The 14,059-nt window shown below is 41.4% G+C and overlaps 1 protein-coding gene across 11 annotated transcripts in view; it reads right to left on the bottom strand.

The window, feature by feature from the left end:
* Positions 1–14,059, bottom strand: part of DOP1A (DOP1 leucine zipper like protein A) — a 95,593-nt gene that overhangs the window by 37,522 nt on the left and 44,012 nt on the right. For all 11 annotated transcript variants that reach the window (XR_005596086.1, XM_039529879.1, XM_039529876.1 and 8 more), the window contains 4 exons: positions 12,666–12,899; positions 10,889–11,507; positions 3,920–4,194; positions 932–1,084 (listed from right to left, as the gene is read on the bottom strand). Coding sequence is in view for 10 of the 11 variants with exons in the window: in XM_039529879.1 (XP_039385813.1) it covers positions 932–1,084; positions 3,920–4,194; positions 10,889–11,507; positions 12,666–12,899 (1,281 nt within the window). In the remaining variant the exon portion in view is untranslated. The remainder of the gene's footprint in view (positions 1–931; positions 1,085–3,919; positions 4,195–10,888; positions 11,508–12,665; positions 12,900–14,059) is intronic.

The raw sequence follows: 14,059 nt of genomic DNA on the forward strand, positions 1-14,059 counted from the left end.
TGTTAAAAGAAGCAGATATAGCAGACGTCTTATTAGAAGCCACCCAAGGTAAGAAGTTGAGGACAGAAGAGACAGAGACCTCAAAACAACCAAAAAAAGGAAAATGGATGGCAAGGATAGAAGAGACCAAAATCGAGTGGGCCCCAAAGGAAAATAAGTGAGGGAGTCTGTAAATAACTAAATGAAGAGAGGAGGGACCCAAGGCACTGCCACCACTTTCAGGAGGAGTGACAAAAGATCTTCATGGAGGGCATGGCAATGAGAAAAGCTAAGTTGGAAAAAGAGTAACAAGTTTTGAGAAGAGAAATGGAGACAGCAGAACATGCCAACAAATAGATCGATTATCAAGGCATATTTATTGGAGAAGGAGCAGAAGTTATAGGGTTTGCTATAATGTTGGTCAGAATGCAACATGAGAAGAGAGCAGGAGGAAGAGTGGACCTAGACTGAGAGAAAGCTACAAAGGGAAGGAGGAGGAGGTGGGAAGGAGGATGATTTATGTCTGGGACTCAGGTACTCGGATCTCAGTTCAATTCCAAGCTTTACCACAGACTTCTGTATGATTTTGGTTATGTCATTAAATCTCTCTGCACCTTAACTCTCCATCTGAAAAATGGGGACAATAACACTCCCTCTCCCTTACAGAGGCATTGTGAGAATAAATTAATTAGTGGTTATGAAGCACTCAGACACTAAGATTTGTGAGAGTTCACAATTTTATAAACATGTTATAATTCTTTATATATCAATGTGTGTGTGTGTGTGTGTGTGTGTGTGTGTGTGTGTGTGCGCGCACATATACATAAAATAGCTCAAACTGTCTTATGAGCTACCAAGTCCCTTACTCGCACATGTCACTCTATTACTACATTTCCTGATGGTTCCTTTAACTCATCTTTTAATAATCACACAAACAGGAGGGAAGATTTACCTTGTCTCTGTGGGTCAGCTGCTGACTTATAACATCCTCACAAATGCTAGAAGATGGAACCAGGTTGTGTAACTGGTAAAAGAGCTCCACACTCTTCTGATGATGTTGAGGAGTTCCATCACCCAACTGGTCCCACAGAGTTAAAGCTACATGCTTTGTAAATGAAAATATATTTTAAGTCAATGAATATCTTGTATTTTTCTGAAGAATTACTAGCTTTACACAATGAAAGGGACATATGCAGTGTCAGTGAAAAATATGAACAATTGGGGGAAAATTATGTGATTATGCATTGCTTATATCTCTATAAAAAAGCCAAAAAACACTGCAATACCCTACTGTATAAAGTCCCATAAAATTTCACCATGAGGATGCAGTACTTAATAGTTTACTTTTGTAAAAATAGAATATTTCAGTACTATGATAATTAACTACCTACTACAGAATATTCTTTTGCTGAGGATTTCTAATGACTCCTAAATCACAAGAGTGGAGCTAGTGTAATTTGTCTCCAGAATTCTATATCTAATATTGCAATTATAATGTAAAATTAAAATGTTTCTTTTGTAAATAATTTTAAAAAACAGTTCACATTCTATAAGTCATTAGTAAGGCTGTCAAGTGATTAAAAAATTAATCGTGATTACTCGCATTGTTAAACAATAATAGAATACCATTTATTTAAATATTTTTGGATGTTTTCTACATTTTCAAATACAACACAGAATACAAAGTGTACAGTGCTCACTTTATATTTAGTTTTTATTACAAATATTTGCACTGTAAAAAAGAAACTTAAATTCACCTCATTGAAGTAGTGTAGTGCAATCTCTTTATCATGAAAGTTGAACTTACAAATGTAGAATTATGTAAAAAAGAATAACTGAAATTAATAATAAAACAATGTAAAACTTTAGAGCCTACAAGTCCACTCAGTCCTACTTCTTGTTCAGCCAATCGTTCAGACAAACAAGCATTCAGTGTTGGGGGAGGACAAGACACGGGAGGGGGGAAGTAAGCAATGACTTGTGCAGGAGGAGGGTGAGGAAGGTGTCTTGCTGCTGCATCTGGAAGGGTGGTTTCTGGTACTGCACTCGCCAGGCTCACCTCCTTTTACTAAGCTAGGTAGGCTCCCTTCAGCTGAGTGAGCCCTTGTTTGCAAAGGAGGGTGGATTTTACCTCAGGGACTCATCACACTGCAGGAGAGGAGAGGCTGGTGCAGGGAGGTGGAGCTCGCCAGGCCCATGTTCTCTGTGGGGTAGTCCCGGAGCGAGCAGCCTGCTAGCATTAATAGGGTACAATGCAGAGGAGCTGGTCCCAGGAGTGAGGGGCCAGCCGTGAACAATAGGGCCTGGGCTGCCTAGGGTGACCATACGTCCCGTTTTGGCCAGGACAGTCCCCTTTTTCAGCTCTGTCCCACCCGTCCCTACTTTTTTGCCAAAACAGGGCATTTGTTCCAGCTGCAGGAGAGAGCAGACAGTGGCGGCTGCTGCCTTGGGATCAGCAGAAGGCAGCACTGCCCGCCAGCAGGAAAGTGGAGAAATTTGCTGCTGGCGGGCAGTGCTGGCTTCAGAGCTGACCCCTGGGTGGCATAGAGCTGGGGGGAGGGGGATCAGCCTCAGCCGGAGTAGGCACAGCGCTCGGAGGGGGCAGGGAGGAGAGGAGATCAGCCTCAGCTGGGGGAGGAGTGGAGCTTTGGGGAGGGGTAGCCCCCGCTGCGGGCAGCACAGGACTTAGCCCCAGATGGGGGTGGCACGGGGGGGGAGGGGGAAGAGGGTGGCCCCATCCCCGGGAGGCATGGGGAGGGCAGCTTGGACGAGCCCTGCAGGGGGTGGGCGGCTCTGGCAAGCCCCTGGCTGTCCTGTTTTTACTTTAAAAAATATGGTCACCCTGGGGGGAGGTAGGGGTGTGTGTTAAGATCTCTACCCCTCCACTGGAGCTGGGATGAGAACCATGTCTTTCTCTAGCCCAGTAAAAAGAACTTCTCAGACTATTGAACTGGTGACCCCTTTCACATAGCAAGCCTAAAGGTAATAGGTAATAATTGGAGACATACCAATCTCCTAGAACTGAAAGGGACCTTGAAAGGTCATCAAGTCCAGCCCCCTGCCTTCACTAGCAGGACCACTTTTGCCCCAGATCCTTAAGTGGCCTCCTCAAGGATTGAACTCACAACCCTGGGTTTAGCAGGCCAATGCTCAAACCACTGAGCTATCCCTCCCCCCTTATAAATTACCTCTGAGTGCAACCCCCCTTATAAATTAAAAACACTTGTTTGTATATTTAACACCATTATAAATGCTGGAGGCAAAGCGGGGTTTGGGGTGGAGGCTGACAGCTCGCGACCCCGCATGTAAGAACCTCGCGACCTCCTGAGGGGTCCCAACCCCCAGTTTGAGAACCCCTGCTCTAGCCTCTTCTCTTTCCACCCTCAGGTGGCGGCCTGTATTACCAAGCCTGACCAGACATAGGTTCTCTGGAGCAGCTCATGCTGCCCTCCGGCCCAGAGGATTTGCGATTAAAGCGCGTTAATAAAATTAACACATTAATTGTGCTATGCCTTAATCGGACACGTTAACAGCAGTTAATTGACAGCTCTAGTCATTAGTATTACTTGTTTTTGTTAAACCCTTATTTACCCGGAACATTTTCCCTCAGTTTCATGTCTTGGCTACCTCTCACATCATCTTAGTCTAGTAACTCACTTCTTTCATTTATATTTCCAAAAGACCAATTCAAATCAGCTGTTTAGACCTACATTGTGTGGAACACCTTTAGTAGTAGTGGCTAAATATTTTAATTTAAACTGTAAAACAGAAAATAGCAATTGTCATATCACCCAGTAAGGAAGTTTTATTCCATAACCTAAGAAAGTACAAGAAGGGCAAGGCTGTTGATACAGACTTGGAAAGAAAGTGTGTCTTCTTGTTGCTGGAAATACAGTCTAAAGATCAAATAAATGTATGGGCTGTAAGACGATTACTGTACCTTGAAAAAATCTGTCTTTTCAACCATATATCTCAGGTTGCCTTGAGTAAGAGGAGGTCTGATAACTACAGCAACTCTTCCTTGGTTTGGACTTAGGGGCTGTGCAGTTTCCACACTGTTTAGGTTTTCTCCAGTGACAACAGCAACAGATTGAGTCAATCCAACCAAGTCCATTACCAGAGAAATAGCAATACCTTGAATGCTAAAATCACTTGCTTGTCTACAAGCATTCATAAGAGTCTGAAGCCACAATGGAGGCTGTACTTGTTCACAGTCTGAAATGAAAACAAAAGAAATATTTTCCATTACAAGTGAAACTGTTGTATTGCAATTAATTTTAATTCTGTTTTGCATACCTACTATACCTCACAACCTATAGTAAATCAACTCTGCAGTATCTTTTAACTTCTATATTTGTAACCCTATCTTGTAATACTTATGTGAGAAAATGATTTGTATTGTCAATAATTCTCTTTATTTTTTAATAAAGTTGGTATCTAAAAAGAATTCAAGCACCATAATGCCATACTTCCTTTTTAAATTATGTAAAATTTAACAAACAAAAATGCATACTAACAAATTATAAATGTGTTATTACTATACTAATTTATATAGCACCAGAAGATGTACATGGCATTTTACATTTAGCCAATGTGCCAAACAAACATAATCCCCAAAAAAAGACAATAGAAAATACAACTCACAGAACAGCAACATTTTCTTATGGTAAGAATAAACACACAATAAGCTCTTATGTACTGTATTTTTTCTTCTATTCCACAAATTGTCCTGCTTTCAACACGACACTGCATTAGATCCCTATATATTTACAAATGTGTAAAAGTCCACAAGTGAGTCTTAGCACCGCTAAGTCAGTTTCAGTATCTCAGTTCTTAAGAGAAAAGTGTATTATGACCTTTGACATAAAAACTGAATAAAAAAGGAAGAAGAGAAAACATATTCTTTGCAATTTTAGCTCAAAAATAGGTGGGTTGAATGTATTTCACACCTTTTAGAGAAGACTATATTCCTATATTATTCTAGAGTACACATTGCTTTTATTTGTTCTCCTGACATTACTATCTTCAGGAAATTATCACGAAAGAAACAATGAAATATAAAATCTTGCAACTTAATATTTTGTTCTAGAAATAACTCCATGGTTTATTTTGTCAATTTCCACCAAATTTACACAAAAAACTTACTGCAATACAATCCAAAGTTCATAATGTGAATTGGACTCAAGTAAAAACCTCTTCAGAAACAGAGCATTAAGCCAGATTTTACACAAATATATATATTTACCTACTCACATTCTCCCTTCATTATCATGAAGTGCTTATGAGCTAATTCAATTTAAATTAAATGGAAGGATAAACAAAAATAGGTCTGCAAATAAGTTTGTAACTAGGATCCTTGATTTCAAAAGGGCAAACTTTAAAAATTAAGAGAATTAGTTAGGGAAGTGGACTAGCCTGAAGAACTCAAGGATCTGAATGTGGAGGAGGATTGGAATTACTTTAAACTAAAGTTGCAGAAGCTATTGGAAGCCTAGTATCAGAGGGGTAGCTGTGTTAGTCTGGATCTGTAAAAAGCAACAAAGAGTCCTTATGCTCCAATATACCTGTTAGTCTTTAAGGTTCCACAGGACTCTTTGCTGCTTTTTATTTGAAGCTTGTATCCCAAGCAAGGCAACACATTTGTTGGGAAGGATTGCAACCAAACCAAGCACCTCAAGGACAAATGGATATACTCTGGTCATCAACAAGGTTAGGCTGGAAATTAAACAAAGGTTTCTAACCATCAGCAGAGTGAAGTTCTGGAATAGCCTTTGGTGGGGAGCAAAAAACCTAACTGGCTTCAAAGCTGAGCTTGATAAATTTATAGAGGGGATGGGATAATGAGATTGCCTACAATGGCCTATGAGCCATCTGTGACAGCTAGTAGCAAATATCTCCAATGGCCAGAGACACAGGTGCCAACTTCCAGATTTCACGGGGGGGTGCTCGACCCCCTGCTCCCCACCTGGCTCGGCTTCTGGGGACCCAAGCACCCAAGCCCGGGTAGGCAGCGGGAGTTACTTCCCTAGCCCTGCTCTCTCAGGCAACCGTCGCGCAGGGCTGCAGAGCAGCGTCTCAGTGGCTGGAAGGGGCTGGTCCCACTCCTTCCACTCCCTGCATCTGGGCCATTCGATGCCCAAGCCCGCCCCCTGTTCCTCCCCTAGCAGGCTGCCAAACTGCTGATGGCGGCTGGCAGGAGGCACTGCGGGGGACGCAGACAAACTGATCGGCAGGGCCAGGCGCTGGGGGGGGGGGTAAGGGACCTGCCGGTGGGTGCTCAGCACCCACTGTTTTTTTCCCCATGGGTGCTCCAGGGCTGGAGCACCCACAGAGTCGGCGCCTCTGGCCAGAGATGAAACATTAATGGGGAGGGCTCTGAGTTACTACAGTGAATTCTTTCACAGGTGTCTGACTGGTGGGTCTTGCCGACATGATCAGGGTCCAATTGATTGCTATATTTGGTGTTGGGAAGGAATTTTCCCCCAGGTCAGATCAGGGCCTCCCAGAGGATTCAGGGGGCCTGGGGCAAAGCAATTTCAGGGGCCCCTTTCATAAAAAAAAGTTGCAATACTATATAATACTATATTCTCGTGGGGGCCCCTGCGGGGCCCAGGGCAAACTGCTCCACTTGTGCCCCCCCATTCCCAGGGGAAGCCCTAGGAAAAAATAAACATTCAAAAACCTTCCGCATCTCGGCACAAACCCAGTTTAGAGAAAATTTCTTTTCAAGTCACCTTTACAAGGTATCACAAGGTTCTCAGCATCAGCTAGTGCTAAAAGGCACTAAAGCTCATTAAAAGGGTTGGACAAATATTTTCCGTCAAAACTTTTTTTGGATCGAAAACGGGGTTTTTTAAAAGCAGAAAAAAAAATCATGGACAATGTCTGCTTTCCTTCAAAATTTGTTGTGTTTTTTTTAATTGAAAAGCTGAAATTAGTCTGCCAAAACCTGAACATGGTTTGGGGTTTCAGAGGTGTGTGGCCAAATATTTGCTGCTTGCTGTGTTTGTTTAAAGAAACAATAAAAAAAATTCTGCTTAAAAAAAAAATCCAAAACTTTTGAACCACCTCAGCTTGTGACCAAACGCCTGAGCCCTTCCAGTCAGAGATTTTTCCAGGTTTCTGATACTCTGCTGGCTTCCTTGACTCATATCTGTCTCCATAACTTTGGATTCATTTAGCTTAGAACATAAGAACAGTCATACTGGGTCAAACCAAAGGTCCATCCAGCCCAGTATCCTGTCTACCGACAATGGCCAATGCCAAGTGCCCCAGAGGGAGTGAACCTAACAGGTAATGATCAAGTGATCTCTCTCCTGCCATCCATCTCCACCCTCTGACAAACAGAGGCTAGGGACACCATTCCTTACCCATCCTGGCTAGTAGCCATTAATGGACTTAACCTCCATGCATTTATCTGTTTCCTAGAGACTGGCTCCATGGGGTCCCTCACAAACTGGAGACGGTTACTGTGGGTTTGTCTTTAGTATAGACTATGTACATACTCCATGAACTGAGCATTTGAGCTTGTTCTAGAATCTGGGATGAGCCTATGTTGTGAAAACTGAAATGCTCAAAATAGCACATGAATGGACAGAGGGTGCTAAACTTAAATTAACCCAAGGGTTCTCAAACTGGGGGTTGGGACCCCTCAGGGGGTCACAAGGTTATTACTGGGGGTCATGAGCTGTCAGCCTCCACCTCAAACCCCACTTTGCCTCCAGCATTTATAATAGTGTTAAATATATAAAAAAGTGTTTTCAATTTATAAGGGGAGGGGGAGGTTGCACTCAGAGGTTTGCTATGTGAAAGGGGTCACCAGTACAAAAGTTTGAGAACCACTGAATTAACCCCTCTGAAGCCTCAGGGAATGCAGAGGGGGGGGGCGTCTCCCTTGGTCGGGTTGGGAAGGAGGTAGGTGGTGTAGGATATTGCTCTTCTCATGTGATCCCTCCCTCATGGAAAAAGATAACAGCTTGGCTCTTTGTGTTAAATAGCTGTCTGCAAGCCTGAAACTGCTGAATGAGCTTTAGGGTAGGGAAGGCTGTGCCTCCCCAAACAGCCTGGCCCTGCCCCCCTCTGACCCTCATCCACTTCCTGCCCCCTGACTGCCCCACTCAGAATCCTCGACCCATCCTGCTCCTTGTCCCCTCACCGACCCCCCGAAACCCCCTCTCCAACCACCACCCCGGGACCCCACCAACCCCCCCATTCCCTGTCCCCTGACTGCCCCAAGAATGCCCACGATCCAGCTGAGTCCTGAAAGACCCCCAGAATGCTCACGATCCAACCCCTGTTCCCTGTCCCCTGACAGCTCCCCCCAAACTTCTGCCCCCTCCCTGTGCCCTGACTGTCACCAGGACTCCCTGCCCCTTATCCAACCGCCCCCCCCGCCGGCTCCCTGCCATGCTGCTTACCTCCGCCTCCCCCGTCTCCCGGAGCCTCAGCGCGCCGCATCCAGGAGCGGCCCTGGACAGCGCTGCAGCAGCGTGGTTCCAGCGGGGCCCTGGAGCTCGCAGCCCCGCCCCCTTACCATGCGGCTCTGAGAAGGGTGGAGCTCAGGGCGGAACTCAGGCCCCGCCCGAGCCACACTGCTTTAGCTTTGTTCAGGGCCGCTCCTGTACGCGGCGCGCTGAGGCTCCGGGGGATGGGGGAAGGCGGAGGTGGGGCCGGAGCTTTCTCTTGGGGGCCCCGGGCGGCCCTGGGTCAGATTGGCAGAGACCCTGGAAGTTTTTTGCCTTTTTCTGCAGCATGAGGCACGGGTCACTTGAAGGTTTAAGATAGAGTAAATAGAGAATTCTCTGTAACTTCAAGTCTTTAAATCATGATTTGAGGACTTCAGTAACTCAGTATATTATAGGATCGGGTAGGTGAGGTTCTGTGGCCTGCAATATGCAGGAGGTCAGACTAGATGATGACAATGATCTTTTCTGGCCTTAAAGTCTATGAGTGTAACACAGAAACGTAGGGCTGGAAGAGAACTTGAGAAGTCATCAAGTCCAGCCACCTCTGTGCTAAGGCAAGAGTCAGTAAACCTAGACTACCCAGACAGGTGTTTGTATAACCTGTTCTTAAAAACCTCCAGTGATGGTGTGATAAATAAAGGCAGGGAAGGTAGCTCCCTTTAGTGGACACCCAGCCAGCCAGTTAGCTGTAAAATCCATCTTGGTAGCTGTTGTTTACTTGCTTTACCTGTAAAGGGTTAAAAAGTCCCCAGAGTTAAAAAAAAATAAAAATAAAGGGCACCTAATCAAAAAAGCCAATAGGAAGGCTAGAAGTTTTTAAAATGGGGAAAGAAACTTTCCCTTTGTTTGTGGTTGTTCTCTGGGCTGCAGGTACACGGAGTAGCAATGCTATAAGCAGAAATGCTGTGTAAGGTTTGAACCTGGTATGAAAAATTATTTTCTATATGTAGCAGGACTCATTGGGCTAGGGTATGTTTAGGCAGACACGATCAGGTTATTTTTTTATTTTGGCTTGTGGATCTCCTCTGTGCTAACCACAGATGCTTTTGTTTGTTTGTAACCTTTAAACAGAACCCACAAGAAAGCTATTTTGGGTGCTTACTTTTTAGAATTGCTCTTTTAAAATCTAGCAAAAGCCTAAAGTTCCAAATGTATTTTCTTTCTTTTTGTTTTTAATAAAATTTACCTTTTTTAAGAACAGGCTTGGATTTTTGGTGTCCTAAGAGGTTTGTGCATATGCTGTTTGATTAGCTGGGGGCAACAGCTCATTTCCTTTGTTTTCTTTCTCAGCTTTTCCCGGTGGCGGGGGGGGGGGGAAGCGGGGGGGGGAGTGAAAGGGCTTGAGGAAACCCCACAGGGAGTTAATCCCAAGTCCTCCTTCCTGGGTCCACGGGTTTTTTTTGCATTTGGGTGGTGACAGCATTTACTAAGCCAAGGTCAGAGAAAAGCTGTAACCTTGGGAGTTTAATACAAGCCTGGAGTAGCAAGTATTAATTTTTAGAATCCTTGCGGGCCCCCCACTTTCTGCAGTCAGAGTGACAGAGTGTGGATTCAGCCTTGACAGATGGGGATTCTACAACCTCCATTAGAAGCCTGTTCCAGGGCTTAACTACCCTTAGAAAGTTTTTCCGAATATCTAATTACAGGACACAGTTTCTTTCCCATAAAATGCCCTCTCACTTAACAATGCTCTCTATCACAAGTCAAAAACAAAAAGCTATATTTAAACAATCTTAAGTGTCAAAGACGAATAAACAAAATCCCAGATGTCAGAGAGAAGGCATCACTTTAACTATAATGTAAATTTACGCCTAATTTTCCAGTTCAGTAACTCTACCTGTGAATTTTGTGAATGTTGTCAGCTGCCACTTACAACCTTAATGTTAAACACAACATTACAACAGCAAAATAAATTTAGAAATAAACTCTTGGGTAGTGTAAATTTTACTGAACTGAAATTTATATCTTACAGTTATACATGTGTTTCACAAGGGCATAAATATGGATAACTATTAAAAAAGAGTTAAAGGCATGTTTGATGTAATCTTGTCACTATTCCACAAATCTATTCAATGTGCAAATACATTCCAAGGCACAAGAAAAGCACTAGTAACAAAGAACCCTGATGGATCCATGTATTATGTATTTCACACTTGCACAGCAGAATCTAGAAACTGGGTTACACCCTAAGGTTTTTCCATGTAATACATATTCATTACTAAAAATAGAGATGTATTAAAAAAAAATCACATGAAAACATCAATTTTCTTATAACTGTATTAAAAATATTTTAGTTTCTAAAACGTAATCCAAGTCATAAAAGAAAAAAAAATCTATGTCTCTACAAGGAACAATAAGCAACAATGTATTTTTTTAAAGAACAGTTTAAACTAAGAACTGAATATACTAGAAAAAAAAGGAGAAAGTAAGAAAATGTTACTTACCAAAATCAGATTTCTCAGGATGTAATTCTGATGTATGGTTCCCCTCTGCAATGTAAACCGGAAAACTTGAACATTCAAGATATAGCTGACATGCAGCAATAAAGGCAGAATGGTATTCTTTTGGCGTTTTATTTGCTTTTTTTCCCTTAGCATCTCCTTGTGATTCTCTATCCCATTTTGTAGGTTGTCCTTGCTCTCTAGTGAGGTCCACTTGAAGCTCTGTTGCCAAGGGCTGAGACAAGGAATTACTCTGAATTATATACAGGTTGATAAATCTAGTTAAAAACTGTTGGACATACTCCAAGCAGCACTGCATTGCAGTCTTTTGGATCATCTTCCCACTTTGAGTTGCTGACCCCTGTGTAATTATGGAAGGAGGCTGTACAATGGTTTCCTCAGATCCCACAGTTGATGCTGTTTCAGTCTCTGAGGATGTGCTACCTATAATAGGGATACCAGGTGCTCCATGGCCTTCGCTCAATGCTCTGTCAATGTCATCAGCTGTATCTGCCTGGTACTGTACAAACTCAGTAAATCCACTTTCTGATGATCGACTACTTGGAGGATTTTCACCATCTTCGAATACATCATAAGGATTTTCAAGCGAAAATGATGGCACCTAGTTGAGATAAAAATACAGATAACTACAGATTAAACAGTTAAAATGAATGTCACTAATAGTGATAAAAGATCATTAACTTCTTTCCTATTTTGAAAAGAATGGCAGTTTTGAGTTCTGTTTAGGGTTGCCAATTTTCGTTGGACACATTCCTGGAGGCTTCATCACATGACAATCTTTAATTAAAGATTAATCTTTAATTCCTGGAGACTCCAGGACAATCCTGGAAGATTGGCAACTCTAGTTCTGTTCTATTATAAAGTTTTAAATTATGTGTTATATACTTTTACTGTTGATCCCTTCCATAAATTTTCCTGTCAAAATCAAGTTTTTAAAACTCCCAAAGAAGTATATTTACATGACATGTCAACTATAAGAGGAGATATCATTGTCTATCAACAGAAATATATGCATTTTAAGAAGATTTTAAACAAATGATTTATATTTTAATATGGATTGAGCGAGAAGGGATCAACATGATAAAATTATAAGTCATTTGAAAAAAATCCTGAAATGTTAAAGAGAGTCGAAGACAAGGCATTAAAATTTGCAGTCATTTTAGCTCTTCTTTTTTTAAATGCTCTTTTAGTCTTTAGCTCTTTTCTATTACTGGGTCCTCAAGGAAGGGTGTGAGTATGTTAAGTTAAGGTACTTATAACAGGAATGTTACCAGCAGGAGTTTTGGAATTCTTTTACTGTTTTGCAGTTATAAATTTCACAGCATTTATTATTCTTTTGTTAATCTCAATAAAGTTTTTATCTATTTGGTATTGTCCTCAGTGTAAGTGTTTTTGCCAAGCACCCCGAGAGTCCTCTCCCGATACAGAACTCTCTGAGTTCTTGAACCCTGTAGTCTTAATTGGATAAGAACCTATACATCTTCTGGTTGGATGTAATCAGTGGCAAGCCATAACAACTAACCCATCAAATTCAGGTCAACAGAGGAACTTGAGGAGACATACAATATTATACTAACAAATTCACCAGAAGGTGGGTCAGATTTTTGAAAGTGCTCAGCATTGGCCTAACTTGAAATCGCTAGTGAAATTTCCCACTGACTTCAATACTAGCAGAGTTGGGCTAACACTGAGTGTTTTGAAAATCCCACACTTTACACAAAATTAACACAAAAGGATGCAAAGGATATTAACATATTACCTTTTTATCTTCCCATTCGTTGATGGAGCTGTTGTGTCCGCTTGGAAGCTGCAGAGTACCATCTGTATCTGCAGACAACAGCGGAGGTTGAACCTTACTAAGGATCTTTGAACAGAGCCTGAGGGAATCAGTTAGTTCCGACAAGTGCAAAGTGTGGAGATGGCTTGTCAATGCAGAAATCATTCTGAGCAACAACTGAGGCAGATGTTCTGTTTGTATCTCAATGTAGGTCTCCTAACAAAAAGATAATAAAATTGAGGAAGTGTCTTATAAACCCCCCATAAAATGTATTTACTATATCTATACAGTAGAACCTTAGAGTTATGAAAACCTTGGGAATAGAGGTTGTTCATAACTCTGAAATGTTCATAACTCTGAACAAAACATTGTGGTTGTTCTTTCAAAAGTTTAAAACTGATCATTGATGTAAGACAACTTTGAAACTTCACTACGCAGAAGAAAAATGCTGCTTTTAACCATCTGACTTTAAAAGAAACAAGCACAGAAACAATTTCCTTACCTTATCAATTTTTTTTTAAACTTTCCCTTTATGTTTTAGCAGTTTACATTTAACACAATACTGTACTGCATTTGCTTTTTTGGTTGTTGTTGTTGTCTCTGCTGCTGGCTGATTGCGTACTTCTGGTTCCAAATGAGGTATGTAGTTGACCGACCAGTTCATAACTCTGAGGTTCTAATGTACAACTATTACATATATTTACATTTATTCTAAATTTCTTAACAATGCAAGTGGCAAATAAAATCTAGACGTCCTCCAAGCCTGATATCCTATACATTAACTTTATGAGGGATAAAAGGGAATTGATTTTCAGTATATTTTTAATCATTGAATATGCTCAGCATTTTCAGAATTTTAAATCTCCTTCATTTATACTACAAAGAGATTACAAAGAATTTTATAACATTGATAGGGTTAAAAAAATACCCCCAGTTCCCTTTGTATTTAATTTTTCTCAAAATAGAGATTTAAGAGTGAAAAGTATCAAATAATTAATAACTAAAGGAAAAACAGGCTGAATACCATACCTGACACAGCACTCTCATACTTCTAGTAGGCTTTGAAATGAGAAAGCAAAAGAATTGAGGAGGGAAGACAGACACAGGAAAAAAAAGTTCTAGCAGTCTTCATCAAATAAACCAATGTCAATAGATAAAAAAAGATAAATATCTTACTGTGACATTCAGAACAATTAGCACCCAATGAATTGCATCATCTAACTATTTATTGTATAAAACCACAAAGCAACAGGTTACATTTGTAACTAATACAATGTAAATTTTAGAGAAGGAAAAGATGGGATAAAATTCAAAACAGAATTAGATGACAAACAAGCTAACAGAACTTGCAGGCTCATGCACCAGAAGAACATAAA

Source organism: Mauremys reevesii, linkage group 3, assembly GCF_016161935.1.
Source record: "Mauremys reevesii isolate NIE-2019 linkage group 3, ASM1616193v1, whole genome shotgun sequence".
NCBI lineage: Eukaryota > Metazoa > Chordata > Testudines > Geoemydidae > Mauremys > Mauremys reevesii.